General features: G+C 39.0%; 3 protein-coding genes across 10 annotated transcripts in view; 1 reads left to right on the top strand and 2 right to left on the bottom strand.

The window, feature by feature from the left end:
* The window catches only part of MCM9 (minichromosome maintenance 9 homologous recombination repair factor), a 95,183-nt gene that overhangs the window by 45,643 nt on the left and 25,388 nt on the right, over window positions 1-24,152 (bottom strand). The window contains exon 8 of one of the 8 annotated variants that reach the window (XM_082730948.1): window positions 6,675-6,723. The exons of the other annotated variants lie outside the window; for them this stretch is intronic. Within the exon in view, the coding sequence (XP_082587074.1) occupies window positions 6,707-6,723 (17 nt within the window). The 3' untranslated portion in view covers window positions 6,675-6,706. Of the gene's footprint in view, window positions 1-6,674; window positions 6,724-24,152 lie in introns of those variants that run through there. 8 annotated transcript variants of the gene reach the window in all.
* Window positions 11,526-23,902, top strand: ASF1A (anti-silencing function 1A histone chaperone). The gene is made up of 4 exons (XM_082730959.1): window positions 11,526-12,076; window positions 17,761-17,876; window positions 22,182-22,358; window positions 23,509-23,902. Exons 1-4 carry the CDS (start codon window positions 11,968-11,970, stop codon window positions 23,719-23,721), a joined length of 615 nt encoding a protein of 204 aa, XP_082587085.1. The 5' UTR covers window positions 11,526-11,967; the 3' UTR covers window positions 23,722-23,902.
* LOC309865140 (uncharacterized protein) lies at window positions 12,083-12,967 on the bottom strand (the record flags this gene model as incomplete). The annotated part of the gene is made up of 1 exon (XM_082731350.1): window positions 12,083-12,967. A coding segment is annotated over one exon (885 nt), but the record flags the coding sequence as incomplete, so codon positions are not given.

Here is a 24,152-nt window from a genome sequence, read left to right as displayed (position 1 = left end):
TCACTGAAGTTGAAAGCAGGAAATCAATAGTGAAAATCATTGAAACCAAAATTTGTTCATTGAAACCAAAATCTGTTCTTTGACAAGATAAATGAAATTGATAAGCTAAGAAAAAAAGAGAAAAGACACAAATTACTAATATCAGAAAAGAATAGGGGACACTGATCCTATTGACATGAAGCAGATAAAGAAGAAATATTACCAACAACTTTATGCCCACAAATTTGATAACCTAGATGAAATGGACCAATTCCTTGAAAAACATAAGCTACCAACTCACATAAGAAGAAACAGACAATGTGAATACGCCCATATCCATCAAAGAAATGGAATCAATAATTAATAACCTTCTAAAATAGAAAGTATCAGGCCCAGATGGCTTCACTGGTGAATTCTACTAACATTTAAGGAAGAAATGATACCCATTCTCTACAGTTTTTGCAAAAGACAGAAGTATAGGTAATACTTCCTAACTCATTCTATGCCAGCATAACCTTAAGAGCAAAACCCAACAAAGACATTATAAGAAAACTACAGCCTATATCTCTCATGAACATAGATGATAAAATCTTCGGTAAAATATTAGCAAACTTGTGCTCATTTTGGCAGCACATATACTAGAATATCAGCAAACTAAATCCAACAATGTATAAGAAGAATTACATATAATGACCTAGTGGGATTTATCTGAGGTATACCAGGCTGGTTCAACAAGCAAAAATCAATTGATATTATTTATCACATCAACAGACTAAAGAAGGAAAAAACCTCACAGAACAGACTCGAAAGTCCATTAATAGTAGAACAGATAGAGAAATTGTTGTATATTCATACTGTGGAATAAGACAGTAGTAAAAAATGAAGTGCAGATTAATAAACACAATACAGATGAAATATTAAAATATAATACTGAGCAAAAGAATATATACTCTACAATTTCATTACTGTAAAGTAAAAATACCAGGCAAAAACAAATTAATGCTAATAGACCAGACCTACATGAAATACTAGGGGAGTCTTTCGGGCTGAAACGAAAGAGCACTAAGACAGTAACTCAAGTACACATAAAGAAATAAAAGATACCAGTAAACTAACTACATAGGTAAATATTAAAGATAGTATCAATGTAATTTTGTTTGTAACTCTTTTCTTCTGATTTAAGTAAAACTGCAGAAAGCAAAAATTATAAAACTGTGTTGATCAGCTTATAATGTATAAAGATGAAATTTGTATGACAATAATAGCCCAAAAGAAGGTGGAGAGAACAGAATTTTTTTTTAACTTAATTTATTTATTTTCAGCATAACAGTATTCATTATTTTTTCACCACACCCAGTGCTCCATGCAGTCCATACCCTCTATAATACCCACCACCTGGTAACCCAACCTCCCACCCCCCGCCACTTCAAACCCCAGATTGTTTTTCAGAGTCCATAGTCTATCATGATTCACCTCCCCTTCCAATTTACCCCAACTCCTTTCTCCTCTCTAACACCCTTTGTCCTCCATGATATTTGTTATGCTCCACAAATAAGTGAAACCATATGATAATTGACTCTCTCTGCTTGACTTATTTCACTCAGCATAATCTCTTCCAGTCCCGTCCATGTTGCTACAAAAGTTGGGTATTCATCCTTTCTGATGGAGGCGTAATACTCCGTAGTGTATATGGACCACATTTTCCTTATCCATTTGTCCGTTGAAGGGCATCTTGGTTCTTTCCATAGTTTGGCGACCGTGGCCATTGCTGCTATGAACATTGGGGTACAGATGGCCCTTCTTTTCACGACATCTGTATCTTTGGGGTAAATACCCAGGAGTGCAATTGCAGGGTCATAGGGAAGTTCTATTTTTAGTTTCTTGAGGAATCTCCACGCTGCTCTCCAAAGAGGCTGCACCAACTTGCATTCCCACTAACAGTGTAAGAGGGTTCCCCTTTCTCCACATCGGAGGGAACAGAATTTTACTAGAACAAAATTTTTATATACTATTAAAATTAAATTAGTATTAACCTGAATTAGATTGGCTATAAATTAAGATACTATAACCCCCAAGAGAATCACTAAGAAAATAACCCAAAAAAATACAGTAAAAGAAGAAAAAAGGTATTAAAACGATACACTAGAAATTACATCAAGCACAGAAGAGGGCAGTAATGGAGAACACGGCAACAAAGAGGACATAAGCCATATGGAAAACGTATGGGAAACATCCTACCTCATCAGTAAGTATGTTAAAAGTAAACAAACACTTTAATAAAAAGCAGTTTGCAGAATGAATACAAAGACATGATCCAATTATGTGTTGTCTACAAGAAACACACTTTAGACAGTAACCAAGAGGATTGCAGTGGCTATGGTAATATCAGAGAAATATTTTAATACTGTTTTAAAAATATGCTAATGTGAAAATACATTCACAAGTGAAGACAAGTAGATTTATCTCAGAAATGTAAGATTGAGGTACATCTGGAAACCAATTTATGTAGCATTCTCATATTAATAAAGGACAAAAAGCATATGATCATCTCAATAGAAGCAGCAAAAAGCATTTGACGAAATTCAATACTCTTTCATGTAAAAACACTCAACAAACTAGGAACAGAAGGGAAATTCCTCAACCTGATAAAGGGCATCTATAGAAAACCCACAACTAAACATCATTCTTAATGGTACAAGACTGAATATTTTCCTAAGATCAGAAACAAGATAGGGATGTTCACTCTCACTGTTTTTTGTTTGTTTGTTTGTTTTAAGATTTATTTATTTGAGAGAGAGAGAGCATGTGGCAGGGGAGAAAGGCACAAGGAGAGGAAGAGGAGAAGCATACTCTCCACTGAGCACAGAGCCCCATGCTGGTTTGATCTTAGGACCCAACGTGGAGACAACGACCTGAATCTAAAATAAAAGTCGGAAATTCAACCAACTGAACCACTCACGGACCTCCCTCTCACTATTTCTATGAAACACTGTACTGGAGATTCTGGAAAGGGCATCTAGGCCAAAAATGAAATAACAGGCATCCAGAAGGGGAAATGAAGAAGTAAAATTATCTTTATTTGTAGATAGCATAATCTTGCATATAGAAAATCCTAAAGAATCCACAAAAAATTATTACAACTAATAAATGAGTTCAGCAAATTTGAAGGACACAAAATCAATTTTAAAAAGTTGTATGCCTGTACATTTTATTTTTAAGATTTTATTAAGTTTTTTAAAAGATTTTTATTTATTTGACAGAGAGAAGCAGAGAGGCAGGCAGAGAGAGAGGGGGAAGCAGGCTCCCAGCTGAGCAGACAGCCTGATGCAGGGCTTGATCCCAGAACCCTGAGATCATGACCTGAGCCAAAAGGCAGAGGCTTAACCCACTGCACCACCCAGGACCCCTATTAATTTTTTTTTAGAGAAAATGAAAAGCATGAGTGAGCACAAGCAGGGGGAGACAGAGAAGCAGACTTCCTGCTGAGCAGGAAGCCTGACATGGGGCTTGATCCCAGGACCCCAAGATCATGACCTGAGCTGAAGGCAGAGGCTTAACTGACTGAGCCCCCTAGATGCCCCTACACTTTCAATGAGGAATGCAAAAATGTAATTAAGAAAATAATTCCATTACAATAGCATCAAAAAGAATAAAATACTTAGGATAAAGTACAAAGGATACTTAGGATAAAGAATAAATTTAACAACAACAACAACAAGAACAAAACTTATACCCTGAAAACTATAAACACTGAAAACTAAGAACACTGTCCTGGACTCTCCCCCTGTGGTAGCGCTTCCTCTGGGGGCCTCAGAGGACAGGCTCAGGCCCAATGTCTGCTGTGGCCTGGGCTCGCACATTCTTCCCCGAGGCCCAGTAAAACCGAACCCCAGTGAAACCCCAAGAAATTGAGGATGACTTAAGTAAATGAGAAGACACACATGTTCATTGACTGGAAGACTTAATATTGTTAAAATGACAATATTCCCCAAAGGGTTCTACAGATTCAGTGCAATCCCTATCAAAATCTCAACTATCTTCTTTATAGAAATTGACAAAGTGATGCTAAAATTCATATGGAAATTCAATGAATCCCAAGTAGCCAACATAATCTTAAAAAAGAACAAAGTTGGAAGACTCACACTTCCTGACTTCAAAACTTACTACAAAGCTACAATAATCAAGACAATATGGTGATGGCGTAAGGATACAGACCAACAGAACAGAACTGATTGTCCAGAAACAAACCCATACTTTTATGGTCAATTCATTCTTGGGGGAAAGAACAGTCTTTTCAAGTTATACTGCTGGGAATTTAGACATCCACGTGCAAAAATATGAATTTGGACCCCTACTTCACATCATATACAAAAAATAATTCAAACTGGGTCAAAGACTTAAATATAAGATGCTAAAAGTATAAAACTCTTAGAGGAAAACTATGCTAAAAGTATAAAACTCTTAGAGGAAAACTACCCAACAATTCCACTTTGGGTATTTATCTGAAGAAAACAAAAACATTAACTAGAAAAGATACATGTATTACCATGTTCACTGCAGCATTATTTACAATAGCCAAGACATGAAAACAACCTGTTGACAGATAAATAAATAAACTGTAGTATATAAACACAATGGAATATTATTTAGCCATAAAAAAGGATGAAATCTTGCCATTCACAACAACAGGGATAACCCTTGAGGGCACTATGTTCAGCAAAATTAGTCAGAGAAAGAAAAATACTACATGATCTCTCTTACTTGTGGACTCTAAAAAAGTTCATAGATACAGAGAATCAAGCTCATAAAATAACAGATAGATTGGTGGTTGCCAAACTAAATTGTTATGGAGGGAGAAATGAGTGAGCTGTTTTTTGTTCTGTTTTGTTTTTTAGTTTAAATACATTGACTATTTTGGGCGCCTGGGTGGCTCAGTGGGTTAAGCCGCTGCCTTCGGCTCAGGTCATGATCTCAGGGTCCTGGGATCGAGTCCCGCATCGGGCTCTCTGCTCCGCAGGGAGCCTGCTTCCCTCTCTCTCTCTGCCTGCCTCTCCATCTACTTGTGATTTCTCTCTGTCAAATAAATAAATAAAATAAAATAAAATAAAATAAAATAAAATAAAAATAAATAAATACATTGACTATTTTAATTTAAAAAAACTTTAAAAAATGAAACTATTAAAATCCTTGAAGAAAACAGAAATAAAGTAAATGTATAAAATGCTTCATGTAAATAAAATAGGTGTAAATCTTCATGACCTTTGATTATAATGGCAGTGTTTTCAAAAAGTGACACCAAAAGAAAACCAAAAAAAAAACCAAAATAAATTTAAAAAGAAAAGCTAAATAGATGAATTGGACTTTTTCTAAGTTATAAGCTTTTGGGCAGCTAACGCTACCAACGACCAAAAAAAAGGAAAAAACCCCTCACAGAATGGCAGAAAATTTTTCTGAAACAGATATACAAGTCTCTGAAAGTCTCTAATAAGAGAATTGCATTTAGAATATATAAAGAACTTGTGCTCCCTTTGGCAGCGCATATACTAGAACATATAAAGAACTCTTACAACTCAATAAGAAAAAGGCAAAAACCCAATTGTTCAAATGACCAAAGGATCAGAACAGACATTTCTCCACAGAAGATACACAAATAGCCAAGAAGCAAACAAAAAATTCTGAACAGCTTTTGCCATCAGGGAAATATAAGTCAAAATACAATGAGATACCACCTTCACATACCACCCATGGCTGTCATCAAAAAGACATAATAAGCACTGGAGTGGATGGGGAGAAATTGGAACACTCACACATCGTTAGTGGGAATGTAAAATTGCGTAGTCACTTTGAAAAACAGCTTGGTAGTTCCTCAAAAGGAGTTATCATATGACCCGGCAACTCTACTCTTAATTAAGCATGTAACCAAAGGAATGGAAACATAGGTCCTATACAAAAATTTGTACACAAATATTCATAGCAGCATAGCTGTTACTTTAAAAAAAAATACTGTGTAATTATACTGGTGTTCTTAAAAGTAGATTCTTTATATGCTGGATTCAAGGCTTTGGCAGGCACAGATTCTACCAACCTAAAATCTGTCAGTTCCCTATTAGTTCATTTATTTGTGAAACTTTCCCCCTTCCTATCCTTTCCAGTTTTTGGCCTTTTCCACACGACCCTGCATATGAGGCCTCCAATCTCACAAGCCTCGTCAAGCGAGGCTCCATCTGATGCTGATGGTCTCTATAGTAACCAACTAGAAATGCTGCTATGCTTAGCAGTGGCTTTGTGCAAGCAGTGCTCTAGCCCAGAGAGGTTTTAAAAACCTGAGTCCTTTCTTGACTTACCACGGATTTCCCCGGATATGGGGAAAAGAGAGCATCTGATGAGTGAGAGAAGTGGAGGGTTAAAGAGAAAAGGATTGAATGTAAAACACGAAAGATGGATAAGTGGAGACTGAGTTCAAGAGAAAAATGAATTTAGAAGGAGCTTCATTTATTAAAGGGGTAAGAACACATGGTAAATAACTAGATACAAGAAATAGAAAATAATTATTAAGCACTTCCATTCATATTCTTCTGGTCAGAAACACTATAATGATATTAACATCGACAAACTGTCAACAACAAACAGAATTATGGTGCTTCAGAAAGCTGACTGATGTCACTGATAGCTATCCAAAGGGTGTTTTACAGTGGAGTCCAATTATGGATAAGGGATCAGACATCATTTATATCTTCAACAAATCTGTAACATAATGATGGATGGCAGTGAACACAAAATAGTGAAAATGTTATTAATGAGGTGGAACACAGAATGGAGGAGAGGAGTCATACTTCATGTAACAAATACGGAAAGCTCCAAAAAAGTATAGCAAGGCATTCTAGGATATGTAGGTCCATCCTCCCCTACATATCCCTTTTGCAACAGGAGGCTTGACCTTCTTGAGCCTCAAGGGGGAGACTCCCATAGCTTTGCCTTGACAAAAAAGTCTCCTCTCACTCCCAGTATATACCTGCGCTAACCTCTTTCATGGAGTTGTATTCCTCAAGAGTTCATTAATCAAGACACTACTACAGTGTCTGCCAGCCTATGGGTTCTTCTAGAAAATGATACCAATTGCTTTTTCTACACATAGAGGCCACTTTAAATATCTGACAGAGGAAAGAGAATGGAGAAGCACTAGGTCAGAAATTAAAGAAACAAGTTTCTGAGCACCTGCGTCTTCATTTGTTATGTGGGAATGATAATACATTACCCTCTTACCATACCAGGATGTTTTGAGGCTTAAAAACAGGTTATTTAAAAATTCTTTACAAATGATAAAAAAGCATACCATATATATATACATACATATACATATGTATACATATATACTATACACACATACACACATGTACACACATAGCCTTTATTGTGATATCCTATTTTGCCTCCCACAGAACTTTAATAACTGGTTAAAGTTCCATCTAACATGTTCTATTCTATACCCTAATCACTTGATTACATAGTTATCTTTCCAGTAAAGTCTATATATGTTTAGTCTTTGACTATGCACAGACATGAACACAATTTCACATAATAAATGCTCTCTCTATATAATTAGTTATTAAAATCATTACTGTAGTATTTATTCCTTTTAGAAATGTAAATGCCAACAAATCTTGACATTCTACATTTATACAGAAAATCTTATATAAAGCTATCACTAAGGGACGCCTGGGTAGCTCAGCTGATTAAATGTCTACCTTCAGCTCGAGTCATGATCCCAGGATTCTGGGATTAAGTCCTGCATCAGGCTTCTTCCTTAGCAGGGAGCCTGGTTTTCCCTCTGCCTGCTGCTCCCGCTTCTTGTACTCTCTGACAAATAAATAAATAAAATCTTAAAAATAATGAATAGAACTATCATTAAATTTTGACATCCTACAACTAATAAATAATTGGGAGCCCTTTAAACTAATTAAAGATCATACTACGACAAGACTTACATGAGATTTTTTTTTTTTAATGAGGACAATAATGCAAATGTCTCTTTAAAGAGAATTAAATGCAGGACTAATATAATTACCCCAGGTGGAAATCCAGGATTTGAACAAAAGCAAGAGGTTAGCACTTCCATTCCTATGATAACTTCTGCAGCAGGCAGGAGCTGAGACTTGATTTAAATCTTAGTTATAATACATTTTAATTCAATATTTTAATTTAATTCAATTTAACTCTAGTTCATTTTAATTCACTCTTTTCATCTTGTTTTGTAGGTGACCTCAATTTAACTTCAAGTTTAGGATTCTTAGAAGCCCTCCGCAGAGCAGCTTTGGAGCAAGGAAGAAAGCTGCATCTTGTCCCTTCAGATTTTAATTTGTATGCCCAACACCGGTAGGTACTTTTTCTGAATAGCTGTGGCATACCACTCCATACCCTGCCGCAACCTACTGCCATAGCTAAATGATCACTTCATTTCACATCACAGAAAGCACTTGATAACAGACCAATAACTGGATTAAATAAACTGAGATTGCCAAACAAGCCTAACCGTGAGGGCAAATAATTATAGCTGTATTCTTTTGTTAGGATGACCATAACAAAATACCAGCTTGGATAGCTTCAACAATGTAAATGTATTTTCTCACAGTTTTGGAGGCTAGAAGTACAAGATTAAGGTGTCAGTAGGGTTGGTTTCTTTTATAGCCTCTCTTTGGCTTGCAAATAGTTGCCGCCTTCTTCTTCTTCTTTTTTTTTTTAAACCCTTATTTTCTCTACCCCATCCTTTCTTTTTTCCCCTTCAAAGCACTTAATTTTTTTAACATCTTAATTTTATTTTACTTTTTTTCATGTTCCGAGTCATTGTTTATGCACCACACCCAGTGCTCCATGCAACATGTGCCCTCCTTAATACCCATCACCAGGCTCACCCATCCCCCCACCTCCCTCCCCTCCATAATCCTCAGTTTGTTTCACAGAGTCCACAGTCTCACTGTGTCCTCAACATGGTCTTTTCTCTGTGCATGCTACCTTTGGTGTCTCTTTTTATGTCCAAATTCCCTCCTCTATAGGGATACCAGTTAGACTGGATTACAACGCACTTTAAGGAACTCATTTTAACTTAACTGTCTCTTTAATGGCTTTATCACCAAATACAGTCACATTCTGAGGTACTGGAGAGTTAGGGCTTCAACATATGAATGGGGTGGGGGGGGATACAATTCAGCCTATAACAATAGCTAACTAGGTTCATTTATCTCTGAGAGGCACTAATTTAGGCTTTGTTCATCTTGGAACCCAGACCATCTCTTTCAGCCATCCTCTTCCTGCACTTAAACTGTACAGACAGAAGCAATTTTGGAGATTATGTTCTATGCAGCTCTCCATCACATGGGTCCCCTTGGGTACTTAAAAAATGAAGACACTCATGGTGCCTCATCAGTTGCAATATGGTTAGCTGCTTGAGTCACCAAAAAGTTGTCCAGCAAGAAATCGTATGGATTGTCTCAGAAACCAGTGACGCTTTTGCAATTTTTTTCCCTCCATGAGACACCAGCTCACTTTGAAACATGCCATGGCACATCTGGGAATCCCTCTGTACTGTCAACGGTGAGGAAAGAAACTACTGGAGAAAGTGCTCAAAGGCTCTTTAATGTTTTTAAGGAGCAATAATAAAAGAGCTAGGACAGGCAACATAAGAGGCCCAGAGCCAATACTTGCAGCTTTCAGTGGACTATTAAGGAGGGTCATTTCCCCCTTAAATACTATTGTATATGACATGTTAAACAAAAGGTTTAAAAGAAATAAGCCAAACTAGTGGTATCCAGGTTGATCTTTTCAGTTGAGGCATCAAGTTTCATGGAAGATGTACCTTATTATGACATACTTATGGTCAGACTGCAAAATACACTTTATTTTACCAAGCTTATAACGTCATTTTTATAAAGTAAATTAGAATCTCCTCTTAAAAGTGCCTGTGAAATCAGAAAACTGTATACACCATTCTCAAGGGAGTCATGTTTTCATCTTCAAAAGGCCATTTATCTTACATATCTAGTGTATCTTAACAGCATACAGCAATTAACACTTCATTTTGGCTAGTGTAAAAACCAGCAATATTAGGAGATAAGAGAGAATACAGTTTATCAGTCACAAATAATCTGCATCTATCACCACACTAAGATTCAGTCTATTGCACATAAACAATTGGCCTTGAAGAAACTTTTCTGGTAGATCCTAGCTTACTGTTTAATTCATTGCCAATAAAATAAGTACCCCTGCTCTAAGTAGTTTTCCTAAATATGGGGAGGCCTAGTATTACCTGTGCCATATAAACTTTCAAAAGACCAGCAGATAAAAGAAATCACATCAACAGCAACCTACTTAAGTATGCACAATGCCCAAAGAATGACAACTCAAAATTCTGGGCACTATACTAAGAAACAACTCTTTCAGCACAGATGATACTTAAGAAATAATACTTTCTCTGAATTTAATTAGCCAAGGTCATTGGTTTCACCGAAAACAATGAAGAAAAAAAAATAATGGTTTATGAACAGCATGTATTAAAAGAAATCTTTATGACTCTCTTACTAGGTAAACAAATTGTTCAACAGCCCCACAAATGTGTTAAAACGTCTCCCTTTCCCCACAATGGTAGTCAAAGAGCCTAAATGAATCCACATGAATGCCGATGAATCAAGCAGACTCCTCAAAACTTGTTTGTGGTGCCAAAAATTGTTACTAACGGTTTAGGTCGTAAATTTTTTGAAAATCACATATCCTGGTATGCTTCTGTGTCTTTACTCTTCCTTTCCCTTTCTTATCGTATTTTTTGCCCTTTGGTTTCCTGACACTTCCATTTTCTCTTTTTATGTTCCTGTTACGCTCAGCAAACGACAGAAACCTGGGGTGTAACTGATCACATCTCTAGCAATCTTTTTCTTATTCTAGGGCTTCTGAGATTAGAACGGGAGACCCAGGTGCTGCCCAAATATTACCTATTCAGATCTTCCAAGCAAAGTGTGCGTGGAAAAGCCTCTCTTCACCCTTCATTTTGTGTCTATTTAACTCAAGGCACTGTAGTGCCCAAACGCAGATATTGACCAAGAATTAGGTTTCCAAAATGGCTTTGCTCCTTTCGATCTGGCATGAGGTCTATAAAACACAATTTATTTCCACTGCAACCAACCCTTCCCTTTACCCCAAATGTTACCCTGTACGGAGACAGCTGAACCTAACCCCGTGTAGTCAACCGAATCACGGCTGCTAAATTGAGTAGGGAGACGGCATAGCCGTTGGACTGATGTAAAAAGAGCGTTAAAAGGAAAAAAAAAAAAAAAAAAGAAGAGAAAAAACACACCCCAAGCAGAAACCACACGAAGCCAAAACCCGAGGGGCGGGCGTCGCCCACAATCCCGCCGTCCCGCCGCCTCGCCGGCCGCGAGCACGCCTCCCCGCCGCAGCCACGCCTCCTCCGACCCCCGCCCCGCCCCGCCGCGGCCACGCCCGACGTGAGGCGCGGGAGCCGCCGGGCCGGGGGCGGGGCCTGCGCCGCCCCTCCCCCCGCCGCCGCCGCCGGCGGCCTCCGCGCGGGCCTCCCAGCCCGTATTCCACTCACTTTGTTCTCCGCCTTTGTCCTAATCCACACCAGCAGGTGGAGCCGCAGTTAAAGTTTCCGAGTCCATTCCGGGAGCGGGAGCCCATCTTGCTCGCCGCCGAGGCCCTCGCTGGAGGAGGAGGGTCAGAGCTCGGGTGCAGCCAATCGCGGGCAACGCTGCTAGTTATCAGAGCAGAATGGGCTGTAGTTTAGTGAAATAGGAAAGCTGCAAAACACTGTGGAGTGCTCCCGTGTAAATAAAAAGAGGAAAAAAAAGTTTCTCAAGTCGCCGCTGCACGACGTCGGGCAGGCGCCGGGGCGGGGGTCTGCGCTCTCCCGAGCGGCCGCGCGCTGGACTTTATTGTGCCGCAACAAGCCCCCGTTCCCATTGTTTGTGCTTTTTTCAAAATATGGCAAAGGTTCAGGTGAACAATGTAGTGGTGCTGGATAACCCTTCTCCTTTCTACAACCCGTTCCAGTTCGAGATCACCTTCGAGTGCATCGAGGACCTGTCTGAAGGTGAGTCGGGCACCCGCCCGCCGCCGGGCTGTCAGTTGCGGGCTGCAGACGTTGAAAGTTTCCCGGGCCCGGCCTCGCGCGGGCGGCCGGTGCTCGGCGCCGGACGGGCGGCGGGCTCGGCTCTGCGGAGGGAAACTTGAAGTTGATGGACGACGGCCGCCGAGGCGCGCGCGGCGTTCGGCCGCAGCCGGGGCGCCTGCCGTGGCTCAACTTGCGAGGAACTTGTTCAAGCGGAGGTAGCCATGTTGTCAGCTTTGTCTGGCGGGCGGGCGGTTCGCGAGACCCGCACTCGCGCCCGCGGCGCCGGCCGGGGGTCGCGCCGGACTGGCCCCGCGCCGCGAACGGCCTCCGCGGCCCCGGCACGGAGGCTGGGAAGGGAGAGGCATGTGTGTGGTCGCGCCGGCGAGTTAGCAGCGGAGCCATCTTACCAAGAGTAGAGAATTGGGCCACCGACCCCGGCGTCACGACGCCTCCTCTCCGCGCCGCGGGTGACGAACACGGCGCCCCGCCTGCCCACCTTCCTGCCCCCGAGGGACAGGCAAATCCATTTTTAGAGCTTACGCCGGAGTTGCCCCACTCTCTGGGGTGGCCGTGCCTGGCCGCTCCGGGGAGGAAAGCGAGGCTGCCCTCACGCTGATTTCTGGCTTCCTGGACCAACCAACGGGGGAGGCGGGCGCAGGCTCGGCCCCTCGGAGCCGCGGGCCGGGCGCCGGCGCTCCCCGGGGACGGCGGGTGCTCCCCCGCGGCACTCCCCGGCCGGCGCCCGGGATGCTCGGGGCGCCCGGGGATGCTGGCGCTCAGGCTCGCCCAGACCGGCGCGGACTCCTGTTCGTAATGACGGAAACCACCTCTCCTCCCTCTCAGGAAGAAAAATACTACTAAGCTAGAAAGTTACATTTAACCCAAAAGCAGAAATAAGTAAAACACTGAAATAATTTCCAGGACTTAATCACTGGCTTCTCAGTAGTCTGAGAGACTTTTCTTCAAGAACGTGTTGAAATCTAATTAAAATAACTCCACATCCAAACACCCTGAGCATAAAACACAAAAGTGGGCTAGGAAATAACAGGTAAAGTCCTGATAGCAATGCAAAGATTTTTACAATTTTTTCTAGGTCGGTTTTAAGGACTCCAAAGATATTTTTTAAAAGTGCAGTAGTAAATATTTAGAAAGCTAAAACTTGCCACGGTTTTAATCTTTGCCCTTAGATTTTATTAATCCAGTGCTTTCCTTTTAAATTTGAGAAGAAAAAAATTCCACTTCATCAGTGATCATTTTACAGTTAAATAGCGGACATGCTTATTTGAAGTTATAAGTATGTTTAACAAAAATGCATTTAAAATTACGCTAATCATGGTATATAAAGTATTTCACTTAAAAATTCGTTTTTAATCTCTGCAAAATATATTTTATGTAGGGTGTCAAAGTTTTCAGAATATAAAAGCAAGACCTGCTTATTGAAATAAACTTTTAAAAAGTTGTACATACATTTATAAAGTAACAGTCCTCTGTACTCAGATGCTTTCCACCATCACCTGTAATTAACACTTTAATCTGTGCTCTTCCAAGAAGTATTAATGCATACATAAGACATATATGCATATGTGTCTTATGTGTATGCCATATTTTAAAAGACATTTCATTTATTAAACTAATTTCTATTAGGCCACTGATAATAAAATTAAAGGGGATTTTTCTTATTACTCTGAAACCATTTGATTACTTTCCCAGAGTACTACTATAATCATTTCAGCTACCAGGTCAATTTTTCATACCCAACAGTAAGTTTTCCTTTTTATTGCCAATTATATATAAAAATGGGCAAATGCAAGAGAAACCACTGATCAGTCCATTCCAACATACTATATGATTTAAGCTTTACAAGTTCTTCAAATTATAGGTATTTCTCAAATGAGGCCTTGCATTTTTTGAGAGCCAGTTTTGGACAAGGATGGTAGATGATTTAGGATGTTACAGGGCTTTGACATTGCATGGTTGAAACCCACCATTCATTTAGAATTGTTCCCATTTTTAACTGGCATTTATTCAGAACTTAGCTGAATCATGTCAGAGTTTTTATGATACTAGTATCAACAATACACTTACTTCCACTTTTATACCTCTTTCTAGGGCACCTATACTGGTTATTTAGCATTTTTCAAAAGAGTTTAAGCTGAGTCATACTGAAGCTGCAAAGGAATCTTTCAAAAAGGTGCCATGCTTGTATACTCCACCTAGAGGCTATGTGGATTAAGGAAATTAGTTTATTTAATAAAAGCTTATAAGTTCCATACTTTTATATTGCAGTTCTTTAAAAAAAAAAAACAAAAAAACACTATACTTAAAAGGAAACTACAGAATATTCTGAAGAGAAATTTTCACGTCATAATTTTGTCTTAAATTCCAAGCCAGAGGTTGGCCACCATTTTACATGCTTAAACTTGATGGAAGACCCAGGATGTGTTTGATCTGATGTCGCCAAACTTGTAAAAGTTTTGACTGACCTTCATGCTAATCTTAGGCCCTCTGGAAACTGTTGATTCTTGGTTTCTCTAACAAAATGGAGCCATTAAGTTGATCAAGATCAATAATTCTAAGCTACTGTCAGCTAAACCCTTACAATGTACCAGAATTGAATGTGGTGTTTCATCTTTTTAAACTTCAGGCTTGTTCTAATTCCCAAAGATTACATACTTTACACTCTCACCACATACCTTACCAAGTACGGTAATTAGTTTAAAATTCCCTTGGTGACTTCCCTCACTACCAACCATAATTGCAAATACTTGCAGTTGGGTTACCATGATTAAGTGAAACAATTAGTTAACTTTTTAAATAAATGAATAAACCCCAACAGATAACCTGTGTATTTGATTCTATCCCTTCTCTTCCTTTGTATACAGGGGACAGGGGGATGAAAGGAGAGTTTAAAAAAAAAAAAAAAAGAATAAAACAACTGATGCTAATTTATAAATAAATTATTGATCATTTTAAAGTCAGTAGCTACAGCAAGGATCTCATTAGCATAAAAATTAAGGTACAGGTATTCACTGAGTTACAGCCTGTGCTCCTTAAGGTAGATTATCTTTCCATGGCCTCTGTCTGCACCCATCTCCCTCCCCAACCCCCCACATACAGTTAAGTTCCTTTATCCTTTATTCATTTGAGAGCCAGAAACAGAAGAATTATTTACTAGTTTTGGTTTTGGAAGGAGCCCAGGCTTTGAAGTTGCAGAAACAACTTGGGTTCTGATTCTTCGGTTTGGTGAATTTGGGTAAATTACTTAGCTTCTTGGGGACTCAGCTTCCTTGTTTGCATAATAGTATAATTAAATCTATATGATAAAGCTGGTGAGATTTAAATAACAGGGTGAAATTGACAAGACCAATGCCCAGCACAGAGTAGGTATTTTATAAGTATATAATTCTCATGTTCCTATACCAGACCACAAATGCCTTATACTAATTACAAAGCCAAGAGGACTATGTGTATTCATACAAATAAATACTATGAAATGAACAAAATACAAAAACTGCAGGTGACAATTACCAGACTTACCCTCAATTGGCAAATTTAGTAGGTTTTACACTCCTGTTGTAAGTTTGTCCACTTAGCTTCTGCATTTCCTACATCATTGATACCTATCTAGTAGATATCTCAAACTTAACATGTCCAAAACTAATTCCTGGTTGTTTTCAATCCCTATTCCTTGCAAAAAAGGTGACTGACTTTTCCTGCCTTTATCTTCAAGATTTATCCAGAGCGTGACTGCTTCTCATCCCCATGGCTACATGTGGTCCAAGATACCATCAGTTCTTGGCCTCAGTTGTTAAAAATATCCACCTGTTTCTTCCCTCATTGTCTTACAGTCCATGCTGAACGCAGGATCCACAATGATCCTTCTAAAATGAAAGCTGGATCATGTTATCTTTCCAATCAGAACCCTCCCAGTGGCTTCCCATGCTACTTATAAAAGAAGTCTTCAATGGCGGCCTTTAAAACTTTGCATAATCTGGCCATGCCCGTCACACCCAATCTGATGGTCAGTTATTTTCCCCTTTATTCAGTTTGCACCAACCCTGATCTCCTTGCTTTTTCTTTTTTTTAAGATTTTATTACTTTGACAGAGAAATCACAAACAGGCAGAGAGGAGGCAGGCAGAGGGAGAGGGGAAGCAGGCTTCCTGCTGAGCAGAGAGCCCGATGTGGGGTGATCCCAGGACCCCACGATCATGACCTGAGCCAAAGGCAGAGGCTCAACCCACTGAGCCACCCATGCGCTCCTACTCCTTGTTTTTTCTTGAGCAAGCTAAGCATGCGCCTACTTCTAAATATTTGCTATTCCTTCTAACTAAATACCCATATTGCTTCTTCATCTTTTAATCTTTATCAGCAAATAAATGATCTTGTGAGATGTCAGATGCAGGGAACTTGCATCTGGAAATGTGCTAGAAGATGGAAATATAAATGGGCTAGGACAGAGCCATGAAGTACCTCATAGGTCCTCAGAAAATGACTGCTTTCTTAGTAAGAGAATAGACCTAAAGGAGCTTCAGTAAACTGCAGTTTATCATACAATATGAATAAGTAGTATCTATTACTATTTCTCTTCTCTCTTTAGGGAACAAAAATACATACACAGTCACACAAAAATGGCAATACCACAGCAGCACTAAGTAGATTCTCAGTGTGTGACCTAGAAACACCCCTCTGGGAGTGCTGCCATGGCCTTGGTGTAGTGAATCCACGAGGCAGGCTGCACAGTGCTAAACACCTTAGGAGGACCAGAAGGTCTCAGAGGTGATCTGTATTTGCAATGGTCTTCCTCCCCCTTCTAAAGAGGCGGCGGCTCCTTTGAACGAACAGTTGCTTTACTCATCTCTGGGTTCTTGTAGCAGAGCACTCTATAAAAGGTGCTCAATGAAAACTGAATTACATATAACAATGGCATAAAATGTCTTGGGTTGCACTTTAGTGTATCTTCCTCTTCTCCGCGTCTGTTCCTACTATCCATACTCCTTATCAAGTGGTTATAAGGATCCCTGGTTTCCTCACCTATGATATAAAGCGGTGCAGTAGGGAAAAAACCCAACTGTGGCCCCTTTCACAGTTGATGAGCTGAAGCCCCTTATTTCTGAGCCACGAGGGAAGTTGGCTAATAATGATTTCCCCACTTTGGAGCTATTTAATAATCTGGATCTGTGCAACATAATATGGGGCAGCCCTTCCAAAGCGTGCTTAGTATTACTAGCTTGTTAAAAGATGACATAGGTAAAAAGTGTGTGTGTGGGGGGGGGTGTTCCATAGCCAAACAAACTTGGGAAATGCTGGATTAATGTTACTGGTGTTCTTTACTGAAGAAGTCTCACAACACGTACTCTGCCAGTGTGCTTTAGGAGTCCTCAACAGAAGGCTGTAGCATTTCCCAGTTTTGGGCCATGTTGTTTTGTTTGCTAGGAGCCCTGCCCAGGGACTAGTGTATCACAAAAGAACATTTTGAGCAAGTTTCTGGTAAGAAATAGAAGAATTTCATAAGGAGCAATTCAGTGCCTTCCTGGATTTTCTGCCATGAGAAGCCAATTTTAGCAGCCAGTAAATGGCTTAAGTGAACATTAAAAGGGTCTTTGATGTCATCTCATAATGTAATTACTGAATATGAAATAACGTTTTGGTTTTTAACCCTAGACTTGGAATGGAAAATTATCTATGTGGGCTCTGCAGAAAGTGAAGAATACGACCAAGTTTTAGACTCTGTTTTAGTGGGCCCTGTTCCCGCAGGAAGGCATATGTTTGTATTTCAGGTAAGACTATTCTTGGTAAATATATATGCCAAATACATTTCTAAACTTTAATCTCATGGTCCTTATCCATTTCCTTGTCGGTTAAATCACTCTGCTTCTGCTGTATTCACTTTTTATCTGCTTCTGTTCTGCTGTGAGAGGTTGGCGTGCTGTCTACTCCAGAGTGTGCACAGAACTCAGTAAAGCTCCCAGTGTCCGGCACTTGCGGTGTTTAATTTGGGGCTCTGCCTCTGAATAGTCCTATAGTATCAGACTTTCAGGGGGGCTGGCCAGCAGCCCAGTATAGGGATCCAAGTCATACTACAACTGGCATAGTTAGTATAGTAATATGCATCTTCAGTTTATGGTTTCAGCCAATTAGGAGTAATGATCACAAGAAAAACAACTTTCTTTCAGCATAATCAGTAATTGAACTAGGTTAATAAGTAGATAGAGAGCTACTGCATAAACTTGAATCATTGGAATTAAGGCCCAGTGGTTTACTAAAGCATCTAATCTATACATAGTATAGAGGATTACTGTTACAAATCTACTGCTCTGTTTATTATTTGTTAGGGGAAATTCTAATACAAATTATGTTCTCAGGTATCACTGACAGTATTTGGGTCTGTGCCAAGGCTTTGGACACTGTCTTCTGTATTCAAAGTGTTACTTCTTTTAATCCATGTTAAATTGTTGTATAAAGCTATTCAGTCACTTCCGATTATCCATGCTTATTAGGAGATATTTGTAAGTAGCCCAAAGAGTAGCCATAGGTTGAAAACAAAATAAAAAACCACTTCACTTTGTTGCAAGTATTTCTACAAGAGTCCCCATCAGTTAAGTAGAACCCACTGAAAAGACTTCATCCAGAAAGAAAATTAACTCTTCCTATTCCTGACCTCCCCCCTCTTTTTTCTTTTTTTCATTTCATAGAAGGGACCAATTTAAGTTACTACTGTTGGTCAGCTAATTCCATCAGATATGGGCCAAGAATTATAAACATGTGGTATCTCGGTCTCCTAGCCTTAGTGCCTTTTATTAAAAGCCAACAAATAATTTACTATGTTTAAACAAATGGTTAAATAAAGCTCAGATATATTAGTTCAAATCTACTGATTAAAAGTGCTGTTAAGCCGAGTTGGGTGAGTGCATAACCTTGGTGAAAGATGTGGGTACTAGAGAATGTGCAGAGGGAACCAATGCAATTACAGACCTTCTTCAGATCCTGGCTCCGTTGCTTATTAAACACGTGCGCCTTTAGACAGGCTCCCTAGCCTCGGTTAGTCACTCTATAGCCGTCTATAAAATGAGGATAATACCTAACCTCATTAGAATATTAGGAGGATTAAATGAGGAATAAAGTAGTTAAGTGCTATCACTGACAAATAATGCCCTACTCCTATTATTAGAACTAAATTTTTATTCTCTTAAGTTCTTGAAATTGTTACATAAAAGCACAGCAGTATTTGCTTTAACCCACAAGCTTGGAAAACCTATACATCACTGATGATAATTCATGATGTGGTAAGAAACTTGGATTGACAGGTAGTGATACCCCTTTTTATGCTACCATAAAACCTGCAAATAAATCCCTTGGCTTTGAAACAAACCCTTAAATGACTTTTCTCTGTGTTTATGTTGTTAAGAACACTCTTAAGCTTTTGGCTTAGAGTGAATAACTTATTCAAAAATATTTCCCTCCAGTGATTTTCCAGTAGTTTTACATTGGTATCAGTGTTCATGTTGCCAAAAAGGACAGAGAAAGAAGCATGCGATTTAAATCAGATGGTCAGCCTGTACATTTACAGAATTCACCATGATCAGCGAAAAGAGACTAAAATACAGTTTTTGTCTTATACTTTAAACAGACTGTCACAGTATTCTCCTGGTCTGCCATGAATAAACATACTTTTCACCTGAGTGTGCCAAAGCCTAGCAGGAAGATGTCCAGACATTTGCCTAGTAGTGCTGGTTGAAGTTAAAAATCTGTACCTATCACTTTATCCTAAGTGATCTGAGAGGCCTATGGGTTTTTCTACTTGAATATGAATTTGCTGAAGTTGAATCCTTTAGCAAAAAAAATTTAAAACACAAACATGGCTAGCACCAGTCTACTGAGGAGATGGGAAGCACTGTGAGGGGAAGGTTTCGATAGCAGTACTGAATTGCTTCGTTTTCCCATTCTCCACCCATTTCCAGGACATTAGAATCTCTTTGGGTAACCTGGAAGTAACTAGACCCCTCTGCAGGGAAGGGGGTACACAGGATCTTTAAGACAAACAGTATACTCTCAGGACAGGCCCTTAGTCCCCCTGCCAATCTCTCTCCAATTAGTCAGATTACTTCATGTCAGGAATTAAGTTAGAATAAATTTCAAAATACTAAGTATATACTGAGTGCCCAGAGCTATGCCAGACACGAGATTATAAAGATGAACTGGATAGAACTTCTGCTCAGTCCAGGCAAAGACTGGAGGGTAAACATATCTATTTAGGTTATTGGACATACATTAGTAGATGGGTGTCAAGTAATTTTAAGTGCAAAAACAGAGTATTATTAATTCTACCTTCTGAATCAGGGGTTTACTGGGGTCACCTGGGTGGTTTGGTTGGTTAAGTGTCCGACTCTTGATCTCAGCTCAGGTCTTGCTTTCAGGGTTTTGAGTTCAGGCCCTGTGCTGGGCTCCACACTGGGCATGGGGCCAACGGGCTTCACTAAGGATATATTTCATACAAATTTAGAAAGATGAATTTTGTAGGATGTTAGGGAAGAAACTTACAGGTCAAAAGAACAGTATGTGCAAGGCACAGAGGCATGAAAGATTACCACTACATTTTAAAGAACTCTGTCTAATCCTAGAACAAGAGTAAGAGGTATAGAATTAAAGGGAGTGTGAATGGTTGAAGACAAATTGTAAAGGGCCTTATAAATGAAGTTAAAGATCAGATTTTTATCTCTGAAATGGGAATAATCATCTGGAGTTTTTTAAACAGGTAAAGGAATAGGAATGGTTCTTTGCCTAGCTAATGTTGGCAGTAGTACAAACAGCAAATGAGCTGGAAGATTCCAGTTAGAAAGTTATTCCAGTATTCCAGATAAGACATGAAGACATGAACTGAATCTTCAGATGAGAAATGTTGCAACAGGCTGGATAGGGGAGGTAGGGAAGAGAGGGTACTGAAATTCTTAGCCTATGTCAGTGTTTTAGCCTAGAGAGATATTGTGTGCCTTTTGTATCTCATCTGCATTTTGTATGCTCATCTGCATGCGGTAGTACACAATAATTATTATCTTTAATGATAATGGCTTGATAGAGAATGTCAGCCGGGGGTGTTGCTAAGCTATAGCACTGGCTAAAGTATTCACCCAGGCACAGGGATGTTCTTTAGTGTCCTGGCAAGAGTCAGCTGATCTGCTGGGATGAGCTCCATCCCTTCAGCACTCAGAATGGCTGCCTCAGGTCACAATCCCATGCCTCACTGTCACTGCGCATCAGCCCAGGCCTCCTCCTCACCAGTCTCCTTAGTGCCTCTCCCTGCCATGGATGGAACCCTAGCCTTTGCCCATGCTGTTTGCCTTCTCTAGCTCACTTGCTTCACCTTCTGCATTCCTCAAGATTCAGCAGCTCGATTCAAAACATCATTAAGTATATCTTCTTAAACCAATCTTTACCTTGGTTCTATTTACATAGTATGTGTGGTTTAAAAGTACACTATATTTTAGTGGCTATCAAAGTCATTCACAGTAGATGATTAATATTTCTGAAAATCTGCTGTAGAGCTACTTCTATCCCATTTTCAGTCTTATGTTAATTTACTAGTAGAATATTTGTGCAAGGGTGGGAGAGGGTGTGAGAACATGTGTCCTGAGTGTAAGAGAGAAACCAGTATAAACATTTGCTGCCAGCAGGCTGTGTGGAGATAATTGAATATTTACTAATTTAGGTTTAAAAATTATGATTGGAAATTATGATAGAATCAACTAGACCATTGGCTTAATTGTTTGCTGTATTTTATAAAAAATTTTATAATTGAGTATTGTATAATCCCATGGACTACCATACAGTTGGACTAGATTTATCTTCCTATAAAAGTAGTGAAGTTTTCAGGTGCCCAGAGTAATTAGCTATACTGTGGAGAAATATTCGAACTATATTTTCTGACTATAAGTCAATCTCAAAAATGAGCATTTGCCTTCCCAGTATGATTTCCAAGTTTTTGTTGTTTTGCCCTTAACTGACGGTGCTGAAGGTAACCAAAATGTGTCTTGCTTGCAGTTAACAGCCTTTTATGATGTGTTTCTTTTCTTTTTAAATTATTGTAGGCTGATGCACCTAATCCAGGACTCATTCCAGATGCAGATGCAGTAGGTGTAACAGTTGTGCTAATTACATGCACCTATCGAGGTCAAGAATTTATCAGAGTTGGCTATTATGTAAATAATGAATATACTGAGACAGAACTAAGGGAAAATCCACCAGTAAAACCAGACTTTTCTAAGGTAATGACGATTCCTTTTTCATTACTTTTACTATACTCTTTTTTAAAGTAGATGCCATTTCATAGTATATTATGAAAATAGCTTGGAGACAAAATAAATTTGACGTCCTTGTGCCAAATGGGCACACTAACTGTTTCATTTCCATACTTGACCTCAGACCCTACCTCCTGATGAATCATTAGTAATTAATGTTGGTCAGGCACTTTCAGAGTCTCTTACACTTTAGAAAGTTGAAAGTGCCTCCTCTAAGAGATAGTAGTTTACAACTTTTTCTATGGCATTTCCCGTACATATGTATTAGAGATGAAACCAAAGGTCTTAAGTATCTCTGGTTTTGGAAAATAGCTTCTGAGTGAGAAGCTGAAACCTATGCTTCAAAATTACAGAGTCTCAGAAATACTTCCTATTTTATGATTTTTTTCATTGGGACCTGACAGTTTAGGAACTGGTGACTTATGTGAGATTGAACATAACACTCCCATCTGCCTGAGCATGCAAAAAAAAATTACATGGGAGTAGAATGGAATGTTCTTTCTGATAATGAGGCTGGAATATTAATCCTGGTATGGGAACCTTCCAGTGACTCAATGTATTAGTTAACTATAAGGCACCTTGTATGGCAAAAAACAAAAAACTTTCCTAGAATACTGTTTCTGAGAATGAACCATAATAATTAAAAGGTATGAAACCACTTATAATGAGAGTTGATATTTGGGGTAATTTTTATTTTCTTTGGAAATATTACTGAAGAGACACCGTATCAACCTAAAAAGCATACTAATTAGATAAAGCATCCTGTGAAGAATCCACCCTCAAGAAAGAAGAGATTGTCTCCCTTTTAAGAAACAGAAGTATAGAAGGGTTAGATACATTGTTGTTTAGTAAGAGATCTGGATGAATTCCTTCAGATCCTTCATTTCCTCTCCATTAGTCTAAAATATATATATATATGTATTTTTTTTTTTTTTTTTGCTGTACCCCTAGTCCTTGTGTATTAGTTATGTTTAAGGTGCTTTACTAAATTTTATGCCTTTGTATAAATTTTAGCCCTTTAGCAGTACTGATATAAAGAACCATTTGATTAAGCTCCTACTCATGTATATTTAACTTTCTTAATGTTGTCTGTTTATATATGTCCTTCTTCCTTTAGCTTCAAAGGAACATTTTGGCATCTAATCCCAGAGTTACAAGATTCCACATTAATTGGGAAGATAACACAGAAAAACTGGAAGATGCAGAGAGCAGTAATCCAAATCTACAATCACTTCTTTCAACAGATGCATTACCTTCAGCATCAAAGGGATGGTCCACATCAGAAAACTCACTAAATGTCATGTTAGAATCCCATATGGACTGCATGTGACCACCTGCCATCCCTTTAGTACAAATTAAGCTATAAAAACACACAGAACTATTTGAAATTCCGTAAGTACATAGTCAAGACACAATGTGAAGAATTTGTTTAAAAACATCCTGTAGAAAGTTTATAAGAAAACCAGTATTTGAGCAAATTGTGGAATATAAATACAACTATTTTTAAGTAATTTTTTTCTCTAATGTGTTATTTTATTTGTTCTGAAACTAATCTGATTAAAGCATATATATTATTTTCTTCTCTGCTATATGTAATTAAAGCACTTATAAAGAAAAATATAAACCATTAGACCAGGTTGTAAAGCTGTCTTAGCCTTTTGGACAATAATCTTTGGACCACTATTTTACTGGCCTTCAGAAGAACAAACTTCCGACTTCAACTAAAATGTTTCTTTCTGTGATAAATAGTTTGGTTTAATG

This window comes from Mustela nivalis (genome assembly GCF_964662115.1).
Source record: "Mustela nivalis genome assembly, chromosome: 5".
NCBI lineage: Eukaryota > Metazoa > Chordata > Mammalia > Carnivora > Mustelidae > Mustela > Mustela nivalis.
The sequence above is the reverse complement of the archived record's forward strand: the minus strand, read 5'-3'. Positions and strand labels throughout refer to the sequence as shown.

What these genes read in the sequence shown, in the direction of transcription:
- ASF1A (XM_082730959.1), top strand. Translation starts at nt 11,968, where the DNA reads ATGGCAAAGGTTCAGGTGAACAATGTAGTGGTGCTGGATAACCCTTCT. An exon ending in CATCGAGGACCTGTCTGAAG is followed by an intron (nt 12,077 to 17,760) that starts GTGAGTCGGGCA and finishes TTTTAACCCTAG; the next exon opens with ACTTGGAATGGAAAATTATC. An exon ending in TAAAACCAGACTTTTCTAAG is followed by an intron (nt 22,359 to 23,508) that starts GTAATGACGATT and finishes TTCTTCCTTTAG; the next exon opens with CTTCAAAGGAACATTTTGGC.